Source organism: Populus trichocarpa, chromosome 2 (assembly GCF_000002775.5).
Source record: "Populus trichocarpa isolate Nisqually-1 chromosome 2, P.trichocarpa_v4.1, whole genome shotgun sequence".
NCBI lineage: Eukaryota > Viridiplantae > Streptophyta > Magnoliopsida > Malpighiales > Salicaceae > Populus > Populus trichocarpa.
In genome coordinates this window covers 18735524-18759843 of record NC_037286.2, presented here as the reverse complement: position 1 = coordinate 18759843, position 24320 = coordinate 18735524, and the positions used below count along the sequence as shown (strand labels likewise).

Below are 24320 nucleotides of genomic sequence, written 5' to 3'. Positions count from 1 at the left end.
AAACTGTCCATCGCACAAAACAATAACAACATTGCTTAAACAATACATAAACTTATAAAATAAATATTTCATGTTACAAAATATATCATCCATAATATATATTACATGGAAAAAAAAATTTACACAGGGCTTCATTCTGATCGTTAGTCTGAATTTTCTTCTTCTTCGTTGTCAATTGTATAGTCATCACTTCATCACAATCTTCAATATGGATATCATCATCTTCATCGACATTTGCTTGTCCGCTAGAGTTCAAAACAACATTCAACTCTTCTGCGTCAACATCAACAAGACTATCATCGAAAACACGAAAATTTGAATTTTCTTCCAAGTCAATCGAAGGAGCAACTCGATATGGTTCAACCAACTCACTAACTTGAAAGACTTCATCTCGCATACTTGTATCTTCGTTCTGATCCTGAACAAGCTCGACACGACCCCTGGGTTTTGTTTTTAAAACGGACAACCAATCCACTCTTGATCGATCCTTTCTAAAAGAAGGGGTGTATGTGTAATAAACTTGTTGACATTGCTTTGCGAAAACAAAGACATCATTTACGTTGCTGAGTCTAGCTTTTGAGTTGATTTCGACCAGACCATAGTGAGGATCAACTCTAATTCCTCTGTCAGTCGTTTCATACCAATAGCATTTGAATAAAAACACTCTATTCTGCTCGCTATGATATTGCAGTTCGACGACCTCTTCTAATCTACCATAGTAGTCAACTTCTAACTCACTACTAGTCGATCCCTTAACACAAACACCGCTGTTGTATGTCTTTCTTCCATGCCCGTATTCTTCAGTATGGAAAACATCTCCATTGATAAAATACTCGTTGTAGCACTTAACTTTTCTTTCAGGGTCGAGGCTTAGTGAAGACAATGACTTAGCAACACTTCTTCTCATTTGATAAACCTTGTATATAATGCACATCAATGAACAGTAAATGAGAATCACGTAATGACATGCATACAATAATTTTGCAAGTGAGAATGAGTTTGTGATAGTGCTTACATGTGTTCTGAACCATGTGGCAAATTGTTTATCTTGTAATTGAAAGATCTGGGATTCGGTCAGCTGTGAGTTATTGGACAGCAAATATTGTCGATGTTCCCTGCAAGTGGTAATGAGTGTATCATATTACAATATATAATTAATAGTATATTATTGACAAAGTTTAATTAGTATTACACATATATACACTTACTGAATAAAAGGTCTCAGCTCATCACAGTTAAATAAAACATAATTGTGTGCTTGTTTGAACTCTATTTCTGACAAATATCTTCCTCTTACGGCATTTTTAGGTGTGGGTCGTCCGAGATTAGAAAATAATGACAAATTCCCATTGGAAGACACTTCACCGCCATCATCATGCCGTGAAACGCGATTGATTCTCGTTCTCAGATGAGGTTTGAAATAGTACGAGATAAATGTTGAGATCTCCTCAACAATATAGGCCTCACATATCAAAGCCTCAATATGCGCCTTGTTCTTAACCTTTTTCTTGAGATTGAACAAGTACCTGCATTGAATTAATCAAATATTTTCAATGAAGAAAAACAAAGAAAATACATTTATATATGAATTACATTGCAACTGTAATATCTAACCGTTCGAATGGGTACATCTATCTATACTGGACCGGTGCTCCAACTTTTGCCTCGAACGGTAGATGTATGGGGAGATGCTCCATTGAGTAAAAAAATAATGGAGGGAATATCATCTCAAGTTTGCATAGTGTCTTGACGATATTCGTTTCAAGCCTCTCAATGTGATCAACATTCAACTTGCTGGAGCATAAATCTCTAAAGAAATGACTGATCTCGGTGAGTGCATCCCATATCCCTTTTGGCTACAAATCATGAAAAGCTAATAGGATGAGAGTTTGCATAAACACGTGGCAATCATGACTCTTCATTCCATACAATCTGCATTCCTCCATATTAACCAGCCTTGATATGTTCGAGGCATGTCCATCCGGAAAACGCAGACTCTTAAGCCATTTGTAGACTAGTAGTTGTGCGTTTTTCTCTAACACGAAGCTTGCTCTTAGTTTTGCGACCTGTGACTCATCACAAACCAACTCCATATTTTATCGGTTATAGAGCAAAGCTACATCCAATCTAGCCATGATGTTGTCCTTTGTCTTCCCCTTCACATCCATGACGGTGTTGAAAATGTTCTCAAACACGTTCTTTTCAATGTGCATAACGTCAAGGTTATAGCGGAGAAGATTGGTCTTCCAATAAGGAAGCTCCAAAAATATACTTCGCTTTACCCAATTATGGGTGAAACCAAAACCAGGGAACTTCTGCTTACCTGATTGGAGACCAAACATAATGTCACCATACTCTGATACAACATCATGCAATTCTTCACCAGAAAAACGCGGGGGTGCAACATTCTTTTCAACTCTGCCAACAAAGAAATATTTTCTGTTCTTTCTGTACCTGTGATTATGTGGCAAGAAACGACGCTGACAGTAAAAAAAGAAGCTTTACCTCCGTTTGTTAGCGTGAATGCTTTGTTGTTTTTCATGCAGTATGTACATGCTAGTTTCCCATGCGTGCTCCAACCAGAAAGCATTCCATAAGCTGGAAAATCATTGATAGTCCACATCAAAGCCGCCCTCATAAGAAAATTTTGTTTCCTCGATATATCATAAGTCAAAGCTCCGGAGGACCACAACTGCGCCAACTCATCAATCAACGGTCGAAGACAAACATCTATATTCCGGACCGGGCTGCTCGAACCTGGTATGACCATAGATAAAAACATGAACCCCGGCCTCATACACATCCCCGGTGGCAAGTTATAAACCGTCAATATGACCGGCCAACAAGAATAAGGAGCAGCAAATGACCCGAATGGGTTGAATCCGTCTGTACACAACCCAAGACGCACGTTCCTTGATTCAACTGAAAAGTGAGGATGCACACTGTTAAAGTGTTTCCACGCTTCGCCGTCAAAAGGATGCACCATCACTCCATCAACCGCATCATGTGATTGGTGCCATATCATATGCTCGGCAGTCCTTGGTGACATGAATGCCCGCATATCATGCACTCGGTCATCTCAGCATTTTCAAGGTAGTATAACATGCAGAAGTTAGGGCACATGTCAATATTTTGGTATCCTAAACCGAGGGGTTTCATCATGGACTTCGCAGCATAGAAGTTCACTTTCAGCCTGTTCCCTTTAGGTAAAATGCTTATCGCCCATTCAATAATCTTGTCATACTCGACCTCACTCCACCCGTGATTTGACTTGATGGTGAACACCTGTGTTACGGGCGATAATTTACTGTGGTTCGTGCAGCCATCCCATAATGGTTCGTCAGAATCTTTCAACAAATCAAAAAAACCTAGCTGCATCTGCATTAGGTTCTTCTTCTACAATTGGACATTGACTGACATTACCTTGATTCATTCTCATTGCATCCATAACCATATTCCTGTAAGGATTAGTGTTGTGATTTGCCGCTGCATGCACGTTGCTAGCACTAGAAGTTGACCCAACCACCTTTTCTCCCATTCTCCTCTTACTAACAAATTCTTCTTCGTGTGCATACCAACACTGATAATTCTCCATAAATCCTTTGTGTAGAAGATGCATCATTACAACATCTGGATGCAGATACGTTTTATTTTGACACTTCCTGCATGGACACCTAATACCGTCTCAAGTAAAATTTATGGGAATAGATGTTGCGAAATTAATAAAACCCTGAACCCCGTTACAATAATCCATCCTCCGCAATCCTTGGGGTGAATCTCGATACATCCATGAACGATCATCCATGACTTCTATCGAACTTCTATAAAATTATGATGACAACATGTATTAATTAACTATGTTAGGTAAATAAATTTGCAAAAATATTGGTTTACCTCGAGATTATCCAACAAACCAATTACAACTTCTCATAAATATTAAATATTCATTATCAATTATCAACGTCCATACAAATTAATACATATATATCAATTTATGGAAATTACAACTTTGCAATACCATTGATGATAAAAATTAAAACGGACCCATTAAACAAGCTATTAATTATTTCAAAACAACACATGTAATTCGGTAATTCAATAAAGTGTCAACAATTTACAAACAAATACAATCTTACAAAATCTAAAACAAACCATAACAAGTATAAAATTATACATTTATATACTATAAGTTTGTTTGAGAAATAACAATAAAACATGTACATCTACTAACAAAATACATATACTAAAAAAACAATAAAATTCAAATTTAAATGTTAAAATTTAAAAAGATAGAATTACTTACAAAAACTGATAAAAATCCGTCGGTAAATCAGAACACGGATGCTGCGACGAGAAGACTTCAAGAAATATGACTTGTTGTGCTGAGAAGAGGGAGATTTTTTGGGGGGGCTGGTTGTTTGCAGTTGGGGAGAGTTGAGATGGGGAAGAAGAAGGAGAAATAGGGGAGGAGAGGGTCAATAATATATTAACTTTTGTCGACGACTTCACTGACGGAACTATTCTGTCTGTGATTCTGTCGGCTCGTCTGATGATAAACAGGGCACGTCACCGTACGGAGCTGCCGTTTTGAATCCCTCGGTGATTCCGTCGGCAGTTTCATCGGTGAATCGGTCACGTCACCGTACGGAGCTGACGTTTTGAATCCCTCGGTGATTCCGTCGGTAAAAAATACCCGCAATAACCTCCACGTCAGTGAACCGCGCTTTTTTTTATATATTCTCAACATTCCATCCGTAATTCTGTCGGTAGATATCGACGGCCAAATTCCGTCAGTATCTACCAATGAAATTACCGACAACGTAAATTCGGTCGGTAATGGCGACCTCAAATTAGCGACAGAATTATTCCGTCGGCAAATCCGTTGGTATTAAGCAAATTTCTGGTAGTGGGTGTCCATCTCAGTTCAGTATTGGAGTCCATTGTGTTGTGCGAATCTTTTAGAAATGTATTTGATCAAGAGGAAAGGATTGAACGATTGATTGACCAGGGAGAAAGCTCCCTTTTTAATGTCCCTCCTAAAAAGTAAATCTTTCGGTCTATTCAGATAGGAAAGTCAAGTTCATGTGGAAGCTTCAGTCACAGGTAGGGAAGCAAGAGAGAGAGAAGGAAGCTTGGTTTGATCAAACATTGATCCCATCGGGAAAATCCCATGTTGATGGAGATCCATCCATTGGGGCACCATACCCCACCCACACCCAAATCAATGCTCGGCTAGCTTGTTTCTGATGACTATTTGGGATATTCCAAAAAGAAGAGGAAGATGACGGGAGTGCGAGACTCAACCACTGAAATTGGTACACGAAGGCTCCACTATGTGGGTTCACCTCTGAAGATCTTAAAAAACACGAAATGCGAACAAAGGGCATGATCAAACCGTCTTTTCGGATGAGTACTTTGCTTCGATACCGGGAGTCTGACAAATGAAGTGAACTCTGCATTGACTGCCTAGTACTCGACTTAGAAAGAAGACTCACTCACTGTGCTTTCATTTTATGACAAAGTGGCTGAGAAAAGACCTTATTTTGTGTTGAAGCAAGAGGCATTAGGAATCCTAGGAAGAGCGCCAGAAAGAAGCTCACTCATTAGTGTGGTCTCATCGAGTCGGAGAGGAAGCATTAATCAGCGCATAGGGAATCCGGTGATGGAAAGAGTGCTCAACAGCAGCTCCCGGTTAAATCGATAGCCCAAAGCTAATTTAGACAAAAAGATTTTTGGTTGGGAGGGATACATGTTTCCGTCCCAATGGAGTGATTGATGGAATCGAACAGATTCGGTTGGGTCGACCTTCTATATTACCTAGTTACCCATCTATCCCCCGTATAGGGCCACTACCCCCAATTAAAAGTTTCTCCCGGTCTGGCTAGAGCAGTAAGGGGAGTTAGAGTGGGGTCTTTCCTTGTGCCTAACGCGTATCACTACTATGAGGCGGCAGCTAGCGATGCATGATAAGAACATCTTTTATCCCACCTATTACACCATATTCATTAGTCGATCCCATCCCGAATCTAGCTGACCTGACTCCCCTTTTTATCATTCCCATCCTAAAAACCCCATTCTTTTTAAATCGGACATAATACCATCCTTCACAACTCATACGTCAACTGAACTACGTCCATCCTGGAACAAGTAAGGTTTGAAGGCGCTTCCTTCCTTCGGTCGCCTCGGGTCGGAGGCAAGCTTCAAGATAGGACTGAAAGCACCAAGTCGGAAAGAAAGGAGCAAGTGTGGCTTTCTGTCTCCCTGTTTTTGCCTGGAGACCGGGGGTGCGTGCGGCCAGCAGGAAGTTGTTCTGGCTTTAGAACTGAGACCAAAGGTGCTTGCAGACCGGAGGTCGCGACAGCTTGCTTGCTAAGGTACGAACTAGTGCTGGTAAATGAACGAACCTGTAAATTCTCGCGGCAGGCGTTCTCGAGGTCTTTGGTCTAGTGAAAGCCTTCTTTCCTAGGAAGCGCAAAAAGTCCATTCAGAATTTTTAGGTAGTTAGGGGTACCTGTTTCTGTGGTTCAGCCTCCCTGGATCTGGGCAACAGTCGATTTCTTAATAGGGCTGACGATCAAATCTTCGAACAGCACCCATGCATGCAGACCCATACCATAGCTCGACTTTTGTCGGGAAGTCAGGCAAGGCATTGCCCTGTTGGCAGACTATGACCAATTCCAGACCATAAGGGAAAATCAGCTCTATGTGAAAAGGTGCTTTGCATAAGGTCTAGTTCCTTGGGCACTGGATTGGTGACGACATGAGTTGATTGGATCAAAAGAAGATGCGTGCAAGCCGTGCTGGACCGGGAGACGCCACGCAAGGTGTAGGAACTACGATTCTTCATCAGATTAGTCATACTTTAAAAGATATATTTATATTAGAATTAATACTATAGGCTCGAGGGCCTCTCGGGTGATCGTAAGGGCTTAAGCTGCTTTTGCCTTTTGCCTTACCTTCTAGTAAAGGGCGAATGAGGGGCGTGTGCAACCTAGAGAGATGGTCATCTCTCTTTGATGAATGTGGATCGAGGTTCGGTTCATTTGGAAAAGAGGTCAGTCTTAGGGGAGACCATGCGAATGGTTGAATTGATGACTTCGCTTCGATCTCTTCGACTGAACCTGAAGGAGACTTCGATAATTCAACTTTAGCTTCTGAAGGGTCACTTGGAATTCTGAAAGGTATTCTTCTCTTTCAGATCCTGGCCTTGGTAGAACTTGTCTTTAATTGGGATTTCGATTGAAAAGATGTTAGACTGCTTCCTCATGTGCCTAAGAAGCTGGAGGCAATCTCGATTGAAGCCAATTCAAGTTTTTCCTACTCAATCTTTATTATAGAAATAGCACTCTATCTAAAGGGGAGCAGTGGTTGAAACCTCTGTAATCAATCGATGGTAACCTCGAAGCTGTCTGGGACAGGAGCAAACTCATATTAGGCACTGTCGCAGCATCAATGGTACAAGGAAGAGGCACAATAGTGAAGATCAATCCATCTCAATCTACAAAAACATTGCCTTAGGCATGCAACCAACCCGACTTGCACCCCGTCCTTTTACCCTGCTTGCTAGCTAAAACTTTTTAGAACTTGCTCGCTCACTTTCCTAAGAGGAGAAGCACTACCGTGAAAAGATAGAGTCAGAAAGAACCAATGGCTAGCCGGGATCGACAACAAATAGTGATACAACTACAACTCAAACGAAAGCCCCGAAGACATGGAAAGCAGTTAGCCCTAGCTAAATCCTAAATATATTACTACTATGGGGCAGACTGCTTTGCATAAGGATTGTAACGCGATGTAGAAGGAAGGGAATTCAGAGAAACTACTCCTATTTATACTGGAACTAGCTTCGCTTATCTTATCATTAGAAGAGAGATAGCCTCGAAGGGCTTAGCAAACAAGAGGGCAGTGCCTTGCCTGACTTCCTGACAGAAAGAGAGGATATATTGCTTGCTCTGGAATGAGTAATGATGCAAAGGTTGTCTCTGAGAGTTTTAAAACGAGAAGTAGAGAGACTTTTGGTGAAGATGTTGACAGTTTCGTTCTCTGTAGGAAGATAAGAAAGGTGCAAGTCACCAGTGTTAACATGTTCATGCACAAAGTTAAGATCAATCTCAATGTCTTTCGTGCACGCATCCTGGATAGGATTAGAAGCCATATAGGTAGTACTGAGATTGTCGAAAAAAACTTGACCCGAATGTAGAATAGGAATACACAGTTCACGAAGAAGGAAGCCAAAGTCAGTCAGCAATAGTGGCAGCTAAAGGGCTACGCAGCTAGGAGTTGGGAGTTAGGGGAAGTTGTCTTAGATAAAAGGAAAGAAAAAGCACTTTCAAGAGATCCTACGCTGAAAGCCATTTCTTTTTTGCTTCTTGGGTATCTAGCTTTAACACGCTTTCTGCTTAAAGAAAGATTGCTATAGAGACGACTGATACAGACAAGGGACAACTCTTTTTAAGAAACCAAGGGATTCGATCAAAGAAAGAGAGAGAAGGGTTCACGGGCAGGTATACAAAATCGACCTTTCTTTTGCCTGAATTATCACATTTGAGTTTCCGGTATAGGCTCTCCTACATGAGATTTATTAAATAAAAGAATGATTTGTGGGTGTGTCTATTTTCTGGTTTAACAATTTCAGGAGCCCTACTGATTCGGCAACTCGATTGGAATATTTAAAAGGAGTAGTTCGTCCAGCACCCCCTGGTGTGTTGCTTCTTGCCACTACTTTATGAGTTGATTGAATTCATATAAAAGAGTTTTTTTTTCCAGTTTTTCTAGTGGAATTAGACTTTCTCTCTTCCTAAACTGCTAATACACGCTTTTATTTATTGAGGCTTTCAAAACCTGAGTACCCACCCCCCTTGCATAACCCCTAACATGAAAAGCCCTTGCGTGGTATCCGTTTTCTTGTTTGTTGACAGGAGAAGTCTATTTACATGAAGGAATTACATTGAATAAAGTGGAGGAATAAAAACCTACGGGTGCCTTCCTATGTTGGAACTCGAACTCCATAACTGACTGACCGGTGAAGGGAAAGCTGGACCTCTTGAAGGGGTAGCCGGACCCGAAAAAATAATCTGGCAGTTATTGATGGCTCAGAAAGAAAGCTGTACTATTATCCTATCCCGTGTCAGGTTTAAGAGGATAGGCACTTCTTATAGGTACTGGGCTAGGTGGAAGGCATTGAAAGATAAGAGGAATAGTGGTAAGCGGAAAAGAAAAGGAGGATCACGAAATGCAACACAACAAATGGTTCCGCGCTTGCGCGAAAGGAAGAAGCGAATCAATCAGAATGGAGACAGGGAGGCGAGGCGAAAGAGAGATTTTTGAGCTTGCAAGCAGCAAGCAACAAAGACGGAAAAGTCGTTGCACGCTAGCTTCTGGTTTAAGGGTATAATAGGGGTGCCTTTTTCCGCAACAAGAGTTGGCTTCCTTAAGGAAGTTCTTCCTCAGTAGCTCAGTGGTAGAGCGGTCGGCTGTTAACTGACTAGTCATAGGTTCAAATCCTACTTGGGGTAATTTTGAGTTATTGTTTTTCTGACCCCCGTTTTTCTCTTTGGTTTCTAAACTAACAGAATCGTGGGACATCAAAAGTGGGAAATTGATTGTAGAATTTTATTCCTCACTCTCGCATAGGTGAACTTGGTTCATTGAATTCTTAGGGAAAAGGAAGGATCCACTGTGAATGAATGGGAAGACCGGAGTAATATCTTCATTAGCTGGAAGGACTCCACTAGCTCAAAGAACAAACAAGAAAAGGCTTACTATTTAGGTAGGATAGATGGATGTAGTCCAATGGCTAAAGCTCTGCCAGCTTCTTGTAGACTGAACTCTCTTCTCTTTAGGTTCCGAGTTGTTTTTTTTGGTAAGATTTTTCTTCGCCACTAGTACCAATGAAGTTCTTGGTTATTTGAAAGGAGGAAGGAAGATCTCCACTCATTTCATTCATTTAGTGCCTACGGCGAGGCGCGACCCATAACAAACAAAGGCAACAAAGTTGCTTGCTGTAGCCCTCTTTTAGTAGACTAGGCTGAGTAAGCGTAAGCTATTTAAGTAGGCTCGAGAAGGGTAGGCTCGCAGCTTTGCCAAAAGCAACTAGTCGCCTCCTTTCCTCTGCTGAAAGATGCTTAGCCAGAAGCGACGAAGGGGGGGCGTCGGGAAGGCCGACGACTACATGACATGAGGGAGAAGCTGTCGTAAAAGCCTTGCCCCTTGCTTTACATAGATTGTTATGAACTGACTAAATGACTAAATTCTCCCGGCTAAGCTAATAAATAGTATTTGTTCCCTTCAATCAAATCAATAAGCTTTTTGATTCAAGGCGCCGCCCTTTTTCTTAGAACCCAGGGAGGGGGGTCGTCGGCCCGGGAAATGGAGAGTGGCCGAGTGCTTAAAAACGACAGACTGTAAATCTGTTGAAGTTTTCTACGTAGGTTCGAATCCTGCCTCTCCCACTTTTTTGTTGTAGACTTCAGAGAAGAAAAGGAGGCATTCGTCAGCGTAGGAAGGCCCACCGAGCGAAGCTCTTTCTTTTTTTGGGTCATGAAGTGAAATTGTATCGTATGTTAGTTAGAGAGGTTGGCGAACTACTACGATCTATAGATTCCCCATCTATATCCAATCCCAACGAGAATAGAAGTGAGTCGCTTCCGGCTTGTAGTCGTAGTCTTTTAGTTTTAGCTTATGTAATGGTGGCCTTTCTACACGCATGCGCACGTCAGAATGCCTCCTTGGTTCTGGACGAAGCCAGGCCAATACATACGATAGGCGAAGGAAAGACCCCCATAACGCCTGGGCAAGTTTGATCGAGGATTGGAGAAGAGAGGTGGAAGAAAAGGCTTGGGATGGATTTAGGAGTCTTTGTGCCAGCCGTATGCGGAGAGAGTCGCACGTACGGTTTTTAGGGGGGTTCGCGTCTATACGTGTAGTGTGGTGGTTGGGTCTACCCACCCTATTTGTTCCATGATCTATGGGTCTACTAAAGCTACCCTCTTCGATCAATTAGCCAAGATTTTGACCGGATACGAAGGTGCTCGATCTAGTGGTATTTTTATGGGGATTCTTTCTATCGATGTAGGATTTCTATTCAAGATCACTGCAGTTCCTTTCGGGCGGCTGTAGGATGGACGACCGCCTATAGGTGGTAGGGTAGGGTGGGTGGTACCGTTCAGATCTAGGCCAATCATCCTAACCGCGCGCAGGCTGGGCTTAGGGCGCGTGAAACTCATCACTACCTCGTAAGGGCATTGAGACCATAGCATGTGACATGAAAGTGTCGCTTTTTCTGTATCACAAAGCTGCTCGCCTAGAAGGGCCACTTGCTCTGTAGTATTGTCACACAAGTTAAGCACACTGCCCGCCTACTGGCCGGGCGAATCGAAGTTCTCTTCCAGTCAATTGTCCACCCAGTCAAGTACAAAAAACACAGTAGAATCACGCAACGCACACTGCTGGGTGCTTCCTGTCCGCGAGGAAAGAAAGAAGAGCGACAAGGGTCAGATTTGACTGTTTGCAGCATGGGAGTGGATTACCCAAAAAATCCCTGGGAACAATGAAAAAAAAAGATATCTCGGTAACGAAAACTATAAGGGACTGTATTGGCAAGATCCAACGATAAACAGTTGCCCAAAAGAAAGACCGCCTGGAAGTCCGAGGACCTTTAGTATCGTACCCTGCTCCCGAACCAGCAGCCTTCGCGCCAAGCAAGACCGCTCTAACCCTTTTCCTCTCTCCATTCCGCCTCTTTCTTTGCATTGTTCCAATAGAGTTTAAGGCAAAGCAAAAGTGGTTGCCTACTTTACCTACTTGACGGAAGGGAACGAACTTTGTTTCGTTTTCGGGTTTGTGGATTGGATTCAGTTAGCGTTACGACATAATCAAAAGGAAGGAGTGAAGCTTTGGTTACCGGCGAACGCTTCCAAAGGCGACCCCTTCGAGTTTCCGGCTGTTTCCTAGATTGAAGTAGCCTTTCGTCACCTGAAAGAATATCAAAGAGCTTAGCCTACCTTTGGTAGGCTTTTGGTGCGCGGAGCCCGGTGACTAAGAAAGAAATTGGTTTTGCGCTTGAATTGATGAGGTCACAAAGAGGGAAGTAGGGCTCCACTAAAGGTTGTTTCTTCGGTTTCCTTTAGAATGAAAGTAGCTTCCCCTCCCCTACTACTTATTTTGTTTGATTCAAAAGGGGAACAACCAACCCCAACTAGTCGTATAGGGTGGGGTGCTTGTGGTAAGCTGCCTTGGATATGAGGAGTTCCTAAAAAAAAGAGGCAAAATCGGGTATTTGATGAAGATCTTCCTATCAATAGATAGGGATTTTTGTTCGATATAGGGGATAGTTATGGACACTGCTCTTTCTCTCTCCATTTTTTTTGTATCTCTAAAAAAAATCTTTTGATGATAAAAAAAAGGATACATAGACATCTAAAGGGATGTCTATTCTATTCCTCTTTTTGTTTAAAGAAAAAAAAAGATATCTCGTTCATTTATCTTTTATCTATCTATCATTGATTCTATCTATGAATCAAGTCGAAAGACTTTGTTTTGGGGTTCGCTGAAGCTCCTGGGTCGTTTCTGGCAACAAAATGAACGCGGAGCCCGTTCCGAATGCTTTTCTGATCTGGAAGTGGAGTTCTCATGAAAAGAATAAGATGTTGCTCTCCCTCCCCCTGTCTTTTCTTGCTTTGCCCGCTAGGCCAGGCGGCGGCGGGTGATTAGTACTTAAAAGTGTATTTTTATCAAGGTCTTATATCATCATTTTGCACTTGAAGTATCAATAACTCCTTAACTAAAGCATGTTTTATAATAACATATCTAATAATATAAGATACCTTTAATTTATGGTAAATGTTCATCTTAAATGCAGGCTTATCACATAAATGAAAGAATTGATTGATGAGTTGAAGTACTGAAATTGAAAGGACAAAGAGATGGCCAAACTTAGAAAAGAGATGTTGGTGCAGTCCAAACTAGAACAGTGTTCGGTAATCAGGTCATATTTGGAGCTGTAGATCTCGGATTTAGGTCTACTTTATATGGATGGAAAGGTAAGACATAGGCCTACAACTTTCATGGGAGTCCAAGATTTAACAAGGTCGTTTTCAAGTCCAAATTGTAGCAACAACGAAGAAGTCCGAATCTGTCCTGTAGCCCAGACACTGTTCAGTTTTCAACCCATATCTCGAGTTCTAGAAGTCCAAATGATCTCAAATTTTTACCCTGGAAAGCTGAGACAATTTCCTAGAACTTTTAGGATTTAAGTCTGTTCAAATTATGACATTATCAATGATGTTTTTGGCAGATAAGAAGATAAGAATTGTCACCAAGTCAAGATGTGGCCACTCACTCATCAATTAGTCAACAAATCAATAGTTCTGAATTTTGGCCTATAAAAGGAGGCATTTGCCATGTATTTAGGCATCTTGGTGTTCAGATCAAGATCATGCTCTTGCTCTCTCTTTTGTAATACTTAAGTTTTGTTTATATTAATCTCTTGTTTATGCCTTTCATTTCCTTTTCTTTACTTAGTTAACTTCTTTCTCATTTATGTTCTTATCTTGTTTATTTATGTTTCTTTCTTTCATTATGTTTAGCTAAGTTAATTATGTCAAAGTGAAAAGGGTACACTAATGGTGTAAGAATAAGTATAATATAAACTTAACATGGACCTTAATGTTGGATACTAACATGCTTTATATTTGTTATCTTGTTCACTTTTAATACTTTGCTTGTTAAATGGTTAATCTAGATTTATGTTGTATAACACTTGGTACAACAAATACTTGGCACTTTCATAGCCCATACTGTATGGTATAACCGACACCTGAGCTATGAAAGGAACTTGATTTGTTGTTAACATAAGTTATAATCATGAATGCCTGACAACATTTACAAGTATTAGCATTATTCGAATAAGATAACTAATGTAATCATGTTAACAATTTATAATCTGATTGGAACCTCCTTTGTGTGTGGTTTCCAATTGAATAAAAGGAGTTTATACTATACTTGTTTGAAAAACCATTAGTGGATCCTCTAACCTTGACATTTGTTGTTATCATTGTTTAATCCTTACGTTAATCTTCCATCTCCAAGTTCTCATCAACTTCTTCTTCTTCTTCATCATCTTTATTATTATCATTATTAATAGTATTATTGGTATTATTATTATTACTACTACTATTACTATTACTATTACTATTATTATTACTACTACTACTACTATTAGTATTATTATTATTATTATTATTATTATTATTATTATCATTGTTATTGTTATTATTGTTACTATTGTTGTTGTATTATTGTTGTTTATAATTTATACAATTAACCTCCCTGTGGTTCGACCCCGGTCTTACCGGGTTATTTATTACTTCGACACTCCTGCACTTGGGAGAAAACATCAATCTTTTGGTCGTGTCAGCGGGCGAGGGAGGCCTAAGAGAATCTTCTCTTAGGTCCTTATTTTTTCAGTGCAACACATGAAAGAAAAACCTTTTCCTGCAGCTTTCCAGATTTTGTATTTTTCACATGGACCTTCAAATCATGTTTGAAGCCTATGTTATGACCCACCCCCCCTATTTCTTTTTATTTGAATAAGGCTGGAAAGAGTCAAGTTCAGATAAGGGAATGCTTTTCCCAACCATTAAAGGACAGGCTCGACGAAGGAGGGGAGGCGGGGGAAGGAAAACACTTGCGGGGATCGAGATTTCATTTGTTTTTCATCGAAAACAAAGAAGACCGAGGATGGTTTACGGTGCGTGTTATCTGAAGGGCTTTTTCGACCGCGGTGGTATCCGGACCCTCTCCTCGTTGCGCCCGCTGGCCTATTGGGATAGCAGCCTTCGGGCTTTGCCTGCCCCTTTAAATTAGAATAAAGAAAAGTGCTAGCAACAATAGAAAGGAGGGGGTCTATGAAGCTGCTCGCCCCCTTCAGATAGCACTTTTTTTGTTGAAAATTCCTCGTTCCCTTTCGTGTGAATTCCCTAGCGACAAATTCAAAACTTGTGGGGCCTTATCTATTCCATCTCTCAAGCCCCGAATCAAACCCCACTCCCCTTCGGACTACCTCATTCTTTTGACTCTATATATGTGGGCTCCTGATATCTATGAGGGTTCACCCACCTCGGTTACAGCATTCCTTTTTATTGCGCCTAAAATCTTTATTTCTGCTAATATTTCATGTGTTTCTATTTATGGTTCCTATGGAGCTACATTGCAACAAATCTTCTTTTTTGCAGCATTGCTTCTATGATCTTAGGAGCACTGGCCGCCATGGCCCAAATGAAAGTCAAAAGACCTCTAGCTCATAGTTCAATTGGACATGTAGGTTATATTCGTACTGGTTTCTCATGTGGAACCATAGAAGGAATTCAATCACTACTAATTGGTATCTTTATTTATGCATTAATGACGATAGATGCATTCGCCATAGTTTCAGCATTACGACAAACCCGTGTCAAATATATAACGGATTTAGGCGCTCTAGCCAAAACGAATCCTATTTCAGCTATTACCTTCTCTATTACTATGTTTTCATATGCAGGAATACCCCCGTTATTCGGCTTTTGTAGCAAATTCTATTTGTTCTTCGCCGCTTTGGGTTGTGGGGCTTACTTCCTAGCCCAGTGGGAGTAGTGACTGGCGTTATAGGTCGTTGGGCGGCTGGAAGGTTGCCACGAGTAAGTCAGTTTTGGGGATCGAAGGCAGTTCTCCGTGCATCAGACACGTAGCTTACCGAATCAGTTACGACACGGATGGGAATGCATGCTACGAAAGATAGGGTCAAGTCTGATACATCAACCGTCTACTCAATATCCTTGTACGAGTCCACATCTACACGAGATGAACCATCAGTTTGGTGAATTAAAGTTAGCCTTAGGTGTAATAGGACTCCCAGTTACTGCGCACGATCATATACTGAGGTGCTCTTCGACAGTTTTCAGCCTATCTTCTACCAGAAGTGCTGGGAAATAGTGTCAATAGTCCAAAAAGCATTCACAACAGCATCGTTGGAGGAGAGTCTCAACATACCTTCATAGTCCTAAAAAGAGGTAAATAGAGCTAGACTGTACTGTTAATGGGCAAGGCAACCTAAAGAAAGTAGCTGAATGAATTGATTGACCATAGCCTCCTTGAACAGCCTTTAGACAGGATCACAGAGGCCTTATTTCCTTAGTGAAATAGAGAGAAGAGAAAGGCTGTATTTCAATGGGGGTTTGGAGTTTGTCGTGGAAGCTCCCGAACTCTTCAATGAGGATGACTCCTTCCTTTGAAGAAGGATGAAAACAGAGTTCGAAACTGAAAAGCATCGAGAAAGAAATGGTTTATGAAAAAATCTCCTCTCACCTTACTCTAAGAAGTAAGCAAGTAAACCCCTCAAAAGATGTGCACAAGAGTTAGCCTACCTCCTACTTCCCTAGCAACTTTCCTTATTTATTCTTACTTGCTCGGACTGACTAGAATGAACAGAGGCTCACTAGACTGCTAACAAGAGACATCGCTTTCATCTCTTATTCCTTCTCCTAATTCAAAGAGACCTAGGTTGGTTGTTGCTAAAAGATAGAAAATCTTCCTCTTTGACTACCCCAGGCATGCTTGCCTGGACTAAGAGGAATGAATGGATAGAATGGACAGTGGTACCGTACCGTACTGCCTTTCTTTCCTGCACCGACCAGATTTCTTTCCTTGGACAGATTGATTGGCATTCTTATGAAAAGCCAGAAAGGGGCTTGGACTGAGTGGACTTCTCGCTCACATTCACACTCGCAAAGGCACTGATTTGATTGGATAGACTGCCTTGACTTTCTAAGAAGCATTGGCTTGCAACCGTTGACCAGCTGGGGACTGTCTGAGGGACCAAGGGAAATAAGACTGAATGATTAGAAATGAAGTGCGCCCGAAAGGAAGGAGTTTACTACTTCTTCTTTACTTGACTTTAGAGTAAGGGACTCTCTTTAATAGTCTTCGCAGATGAGTCTTTTTCTAGCTTGATTGTGAAGCATGCTTTTGTCCTCGTGAGAGGAAGATTGAGCATCCTGATACTATTGGTAATTCCTTCATGCCTGAAAAGGAAGTCAGACTAACCGACAGAGTATATAGTTACTGATGATTCCTTATAACTTTTGACAAAGGGAGCAATGGGGGAATTTCTTGAAGAAGTCCCGGTGAAAGCATACGTGCCATTTAGTTTGAGTTTATTAGCACTCAAGAGATCTCACGGTGCCGCTTACCATAAGACATAGTTTCAGTGTACTAAAAAAATATCTAAATAGAAGTCTCTCATTTAGTACTTCTTTGATATAATAAGGGGTTGACTATTGCTTATGACCTTAAAAGATCTTCCAATAGGAGACCGAAGGGATGAAATCACTCGAGGAAGGAAGAAGGTGATGTACGGATAAGCTCAAATGGAGAAATTGGAACTGGAAGAAGCTATGCTACCTTTGGCTCTCCTTCTCCTTCTCTTCCCCTTTCCAGTTCAGGGTCAACTGGAGCTTGGTCAGGTACTAGAAGGAGGGGGTCTTAGCCGGCATGCGCCTACTCAACTCTCCACGAAAGTTGGCTACACCTAACTATGTCAAACTCAAAAGAGAAGACGCTTCCGCACTACCCTCTCCTTCTCTTTCAAAGTAAACCACTCCTTCTCTGACTCTAACCTTTTAAAGCACTGCTTTAAGCCATAGATTTCTCGTTTGAACTTGCATACTTTGCGCTCCTGTCCATCATCAACAAAGCCGACGGATTGGTCCATATAGATCTATTCATAAAGATCCCTATTAAAGTAAGAAATTCAGTTTTAACATTTGGTTGAGCTCTAGATCTAGCTAGATGTGTGAGAATGGCTAGAATGAGCCTAATGGAGACGAATCTAAGAACTGGTCTAAGAACCTCATAATGGATTCCCTCCTTTTATGTAAAGCCCTTAGTCACATATACCTTTCAATAGATCTGTCCACTTTGCGTTTAATCTTAAGAACCCATTTGTTACCGATTGTCTGAGGCCCTGGTGGAAGGTCAACCAAGTCCCAGACTGGATTTGCTTTCATCTACTCCATCTCGTTCTGCATTGCTTGAAGGAATTCCCTAACAAGTCTTGCGAGAGCCTCTTCTTTAGTCTTTCTCTTCATCTACCAGAGCTAGCATGAAGGCCTTTCCCTCAATCTCAAATCGACAACGAGGGTCACGCTCACTTTTACGTAGCTGAACTTCTTCTTGATCCTGCTCCATTGGAGTTGGTTCATTCAGTGTGTCGCCCCTACTTGCCCGGGAGACTGAGGATTTCATACCTTCTCCTCAACTTGTTGATTAGGTGCTCCAAGATCTGGATCTTTCATTTCATAAAACTGGAAGTCCTTACTAAGTAGAGCCAACGTTCTCTCCATGGAAGTGAAATTAGCCAGCATTCAACTCCTAGCCTCTCCCATTCAAGCATTCGCCCCTATGTCCCTTTGTACCAAAAAAGATAGGCTTTCCGGCCGATCGATGGAATTGATTGAGTTCTAAAGATACGTCACATTTCCTAAGTAAGAAGGAATGAGGATCGAGTTATAGTGTGTTTTCATCCTTAAGAGATTATCTGCTTCAACTCTCTTCTAGCTACCAAAATTCTCGAGCAGACTAGGGGTATAGTTCCTGGTTAACAATATTGAAATTAGACTAGACATCTAAGAATAAGGAAAGGGATCCTAAAGAGTACATCATGACATCCTTCGTTCTCTATTCCATTATGATGGATAAGTTTTCTGACATAGAATCAGCTCTACAGTTGATAACTGACGAGTGAGCACTCAAAGCTCCAAACTAGTGGCAATTGGGATTTTTGGAAGAAAGCTATTCCTTCTGATCTTCGCTTGATATCTGCCCCAGAAATGGCTTTCTTTATTCTTTCTATCATATCTTGTATATATGAGGTTTAGAACTCAAACATAGCTAGATCACTTAGAGAGACATTTTTAAAGAAGGCTATTGATACCAACTTATTTCAACTCTCCTTACACTTTTTGATAAGTAGTCATATGAGGGAACCTTACTATTCAGTTTCACTTCAGTACCTTATCACTATCTCTTTCTTTGTTGGTGGAAACAAGATAACATAAAAAAAGAAAGCCACGGGTGAACCCAAAGCAAAGCTGGAAATCGTACGTAAGGTGGCTAATCTCTTTGAGGTCACTGCTCACTGTCGTGAGTGGTAAATCGCTCCACGAGTGACTTCTCTGAGTAAAGACGTAAGGGTTCAAGACTTTCTAATCCAGGGAACCGAAAAAGAACCGTGTGTCGTCGGAAAGTCTCGGGGACCTATGTCAGGATAGTTCAGTTCCGAGTAAGCATGTAAGCAAGCAGTAAGTACAAGCAATTCTTCCTTATATTCTAATACGATGCAAGTCCATCTTTCCTCTCTTCCGAATCAGTCCTTCTGAAAGGAAGTTCCCATGCCACTGCTTCAGGCTTATCGTACTTGTTACCATCCAAAGAGTTCAACCCCTGTACTTCACCTAGAAATTTTTCCTGAGGTTTAGACATATTAGAGCTACCACTAGTGCCTCCCCTCTAGCTTTATGGTGATTGAACTAGCGGATATGCCGATAAAAGCAAAACTGATCTTGGGATCTTTATAGCAAATAAACATCTCTTCGTTTTAATAAGACTCGAAGATGCAAGTCTAGATTCACTCTCCTTTGCTACTTAGATTTTCCTGCGAGTTCGATTTCTTCTCACTTAGTAGAATGGCAACCCTTGGAGTTCGATCCAAACAAAAGCAAAATGACGGAAAGCAAAACCAATTCAATTTTGACTTCTTTTTAATTTCTAGGCTTTTACCCAAGTTACAAAGAAGAAAGAGATGAGATTGACCAAATCGGAATGCGCACCTTCTTTGTAAATTCTCATGCCCCTCCAATGCCTTAGTTTAGGCTATGACTGATTGATGAGCCTTCTATCTCCTTTGGTCAAGCAAGGCTGAATGAGGACGAACAACTTATAGGCTTTCTGCCTTCGCTAACAGAAGAGAAGAAGAAAGGTTTTAGCATAGAATGAGAAAAGGAAAAATAGCATTACTGACTTTTCTCCCATGCTTTGACAAGTGAGTGTGGGATGAGGGTGCTCACTAATAATATAAAAGAAGAAAACGAAAAGGCAAGTTTCAATTACGAGAACGAACATTAATGGATTACTTTGTCTCCATTGCTGGGATTTTCAATTGAATCTCCTTCCATACTTCACAAGTAGCCGCTAGAAAAGGACTCTATTTGCTAGACTCACATCCCTCATTACGAGCTTCTGGAGCTACTCGATTAGCGACAGAACCGGGTGCCCAAAACTTCCTCCATCGAATTCTAGTATGGAAGAATCTCGGTCAGAGTGGGCATATGCCAAAGGTGAATACCCTTGAAGCTACGGGTAGAGAGAGCCAATCTTGAGTGAAATACCGCGGCTCCTGCTTTCTCAGGTTGAGGAGTGAGTCGGAATGCTGCTAAGTCTCTTTACTTTCATAGTCAAGGAGTATAAGAAATCCATTTCTAATCTTTAAGACCAGCCTCCATGCTTTAACTCGACTGGAAATTAGGATATACTTGCTCATACGTAACTAGAAAGCGTAGGTCCAAGACTCCTATACCCGATCTCTGCTAATAGAATCGTGAGATTCAAACCAAATATGGGTTCAGACCTTATATTATAGGCACCCTAAACTCCAGTTTTCAGCTTAAAGATCTTTGTCTCTATTGAAATCTAAGAAAGCATTGACTTTTCACGCTTGGGTTGAAAGCGGACAGATGTGAAGAAATTCCGTAAATAAGCTCTTTATTGAGCTCGAATCTCCAAGCGCAGGCAAGTCAGCTAGCGGGGAATTGGATGCTCTGCAGTGATGGGCCCAGCTGCTAAAGCAGTTGATCCACTCAGATCGGTTGATTCCATGCAGACCAGGCAATGAGAATTAAGGAGGTTAGTGATAGGACTAGTTTTCGCTTATGCGGGTGCTGTAGCTAATACACGAGTACGAGACGAAGCAAGTAAGAGCTGAAAGCGAATTCCACTGGGGGAGCAAATTCCACTCCTTCCCTTCCAGTTGCAGTCCCAAGGGAGAGTCAACTCTTCTTTTTATTAGCCTTCGGCTTCTTAGCCTGCTTTCTTAGCTCTATACCTCTTCTTCTCCTTAAGGCCTTTGGTCGCCGTGCTTTTGACCTTCAGCTTCTTTCCCGGTCTCAGAGCCTAGTGTTTTAGCGCTGCTTTGCCCATCTCCCTTTACTACTCTTCCCGTTCCTCGTGGACCAGACAAGGATGAAGATAGGAGTGAGAAGGTGGTTTCTCTTTACTAAAGATCTCCACTTTTAACAAGGAATCTTTCTAAATACCCGGTCAAAATCTCCTGAGCGGAATATAAAAAGAAAAGAGAGTCGACTCCTTTATCCGTTTACTACATATACTGCCTTATATCCGTCACATGCTTTCCTTCAAACTACTCTATTTCATTCAAATCGTCACTTCCGAGCTTGAAAAGAAGCCGAGTCTGTAGCCTTAAATTAAAATATCAACAAAGACATCTGTAGAATCTTTTACATAATCAACAAGAGAATGAGCTAAAGCAAAAGATGAGGCTAGAATAGTAGGGGATGGTGGAAAGGTTACTCTTTCGCAATTCAGAAAGCTGTTCTAAGCCCCTTCCAACCCCCGGATCAAGGGCCTTGCCCATTTTCCAATTTTTCATCACCTTGGCCAATCCGGCAGAGAAGGAGCGGCTGCCACGAAGGGATGGTTAGATTACTTTATTAATTTCCGATGAGGTCATCCAAGCTTTGAAGGAGGTAGGACTCTTTTATGCTTTTGATCTCTGTAAAGTTAGGCTCGACTGGGAGCTTCTGGAAGTAGCTGTAGAGTGTTGGGATCCTGATCGTGATCTTTAATTGGCATAAGCTCGCACCCTCTTTGAAAGAAGTGTATCGTCTTTCTGGTCTTCTTCATATAGGTGAACTTGGTATCGTCGTGCCTCATTCTGGCTACACTTCTTTGCTTCGTGATTCGCTGGGCCTACGCCAGGATGAGCTCAAGCTTGGTTATGCAGGAGGGGATCTTATTTACCAAGATTTTTAATTGACAGATTCTCACATGACCGCGCTTCAGTTTCGACTCCAAGATTTACCCACTGCGTTTGCTTGTGGAAATCTTTATTGGTGTCGATATTAGAGCCATTGACCTGGTTGTGACGGGAATCTTTAGCCGTCTGCGCTCAAAGGATAAAACCACAATTGTACCTTTGATCCTAGCTGAGATGTATAAAGGGCTCTCTGATAGTGCTCGTGGGATAACCAATAATTGCCCCTATATGACGTGGTGGCACAACTAAAGAAGATCCCTCCTATCTCACACACATCAAAAGTGCTCATGATCTCGAAGGCTTGGCAACCAGAGAGCATTTGGAGAATTTCTCAAGCAGCCATAGAATGTGGAGAAGAGGAGCCATTCTTTTCCCAGCATTTGGTGCCTAAAGGAGATATACCAAGGACAACTAAAGACTGGGGTGATCTCATTCTCTGCGCATGATGCGCTATTATAAAGGCTGAAACATAGCGGACCCTTTTATGTCAAAATTGGGGAACTACGAGCGAGAAGGGCATTAGGGGACACCAACTCTTCTATCAATATCAGCCTTTATCTTGCATAACTTGGGAATAGAAAGGTGTCGATATCACGACAAACTCTGAAATATTTCACATGATGATCAAAGTCAAAAGGCTCGAGATAGGTTCGAAGCAAAAGATGATGCGAACCTCGTGATCACGTGGTCACGCAACCCACAATCAAGATTGAGATCTGATCCCGGAAAGCCGAAATAGGTCTGATAGGAGTGTGACACAATTGAAACCTGCCCCAAGGCACCAACACTATTGGATTCAGTAGAATGACGCCACGAAGCCAGTTAATCTTCGATAAGTCAAATTCAGTTCGTTCAAGAACTGAAGAATGAATCATTCTCATACGTTAAAACTGAAAAACTCAGAAGTAATTATCATCAAAGCTGCCGAAATTTTGGCTTACATGAGTTTAAATAGTTCTTGAAAAATTAACCCTAATGGACCCCTTATGTGGACTTATATGAGGTCCACTCAAAACTGACCCAAAACCCTAAACTGAAAAGCCCATAACTTAATCCAAACAAGCCTTGGATCCTAACCGAAAACAAAGTCTTAATTAAGCCCAAACATGAAAGAAATAATAAAAATGACTAACTTGTCATTAAATACCACCAGCCCTTCTTTCCTTGTGTAGCTAGGATTAATAAGGAATCCTTATAAGAAAAGGATTCTGAAACATTAATGAATCCTTGCCACACTTGGAGATTATATTGCAGCTCATTAAAGATCCTTGTGGAACTAGGAAATTCCCAAAACAAGCTCCCACATCCTTGTAAGAAAAGGATCCTTGCCAAATAGGAAGTCCACAAGTCAAAAGGAAGTAAATAACAGAATTCGTATAGCCTGTTCGAATCTATATTGCAAGTCCTTTCCGAATGTGGATTCTCCTGAAAATGTACCCCTACATAGACAAACACCTCTGGAATCTTCTGGTAAAGTTTCAGCTCGATCCAACGATTGGATTTGAAGTTATGCTCAATAGTGTAAAACTGAACGGTAGAAAAGTTTACGCCAAAATCTGAATCTGACCTTGCTTGGTTCGTATCACAAGGCTGAATCGTATCAAAAGATCTAGGTCATTCATTGGAATGAAGCAAAGCGGGTCTTCCCTACAAAAAAAAAGGTCTGGGGAAGGGCACAAAGCTGTTGCTATCGATAACATATTCTTAGACTTCTTCCTTTCACTAACGTGAGAGCATCAACAACCATTTATAAGATACAAGCGAGATGAGCCCATCGAAAAAGGTGTAATTCAGGACAGTTGTATTCGTCCATTCCTCGTACGTTGGTCGAGCCATTTCATCCCTGGCACGAGCAAAGCTAGAGTATAAGAGGATCGACTAACAGGAGCGAAGTAGAGAAGATTACTATTGAAGAAAAAGGCTAGTTGTCCCTTAAGCTAGTACTTTTATCGGGTACCGAGATAGGTGCGCAGCAGTTCCTCCGCTGACGAAAGAAAGCTCGACTAAGAAGGAATTTCATTCATTTTAGTATAGGGAAAGAGATGAGGGTTTTTACCAACCAAGAAGTCATTACAGACCGGAGAACAAAATACTAAATCGAATCAAAAAGCGAACGAGTGTCAGACTAAAATTTAAAGTCCAAGTACGAGCTAGTTACATACTTGGAGCGATAGCTAGAGAGATCACAGATTGAGGGTTGAAAGTAGAAGGGGTTGTTGAATCTTAAAAGCTTAAA

At 41.3% G+C, this 24320-nt stretch overlaps 1 protein-coding gene and 1 non-coding gene across 2 annotated transcripts; both read left to right on the top strand.

Annotated features, from left to right (window-relative positions):
* Positions 1-9443: 9443 nt before the first annotated feature.
* On the top strand, positions 9444-9516 carry TRNAN-GUU (transfer RNA asparagine (anticodon GUU)). The gene has a single exon. It is a non-coding gene; the product is annotated as a tRNA-Asn (tRNA).
* A 1440-nt stretch (positions 9517-10956) lies between these two features.
* Positions 10957-15725, top strand: LOC112326444 (NADH-ubiquinone oxidoreductase chain 2). Its single transcript, XM_024594122.2, is given in 4 exon segments — positions 10957-11106; positions 15080-15221; positions 15224-15613; positions 15616-15725. Coding segments are annotated over 4 exon segments (789 nt in total). The 5' UTR covers positions 10957-10959.
* Positions 15726-24320: the final 8595 nt, after the last annotated feature.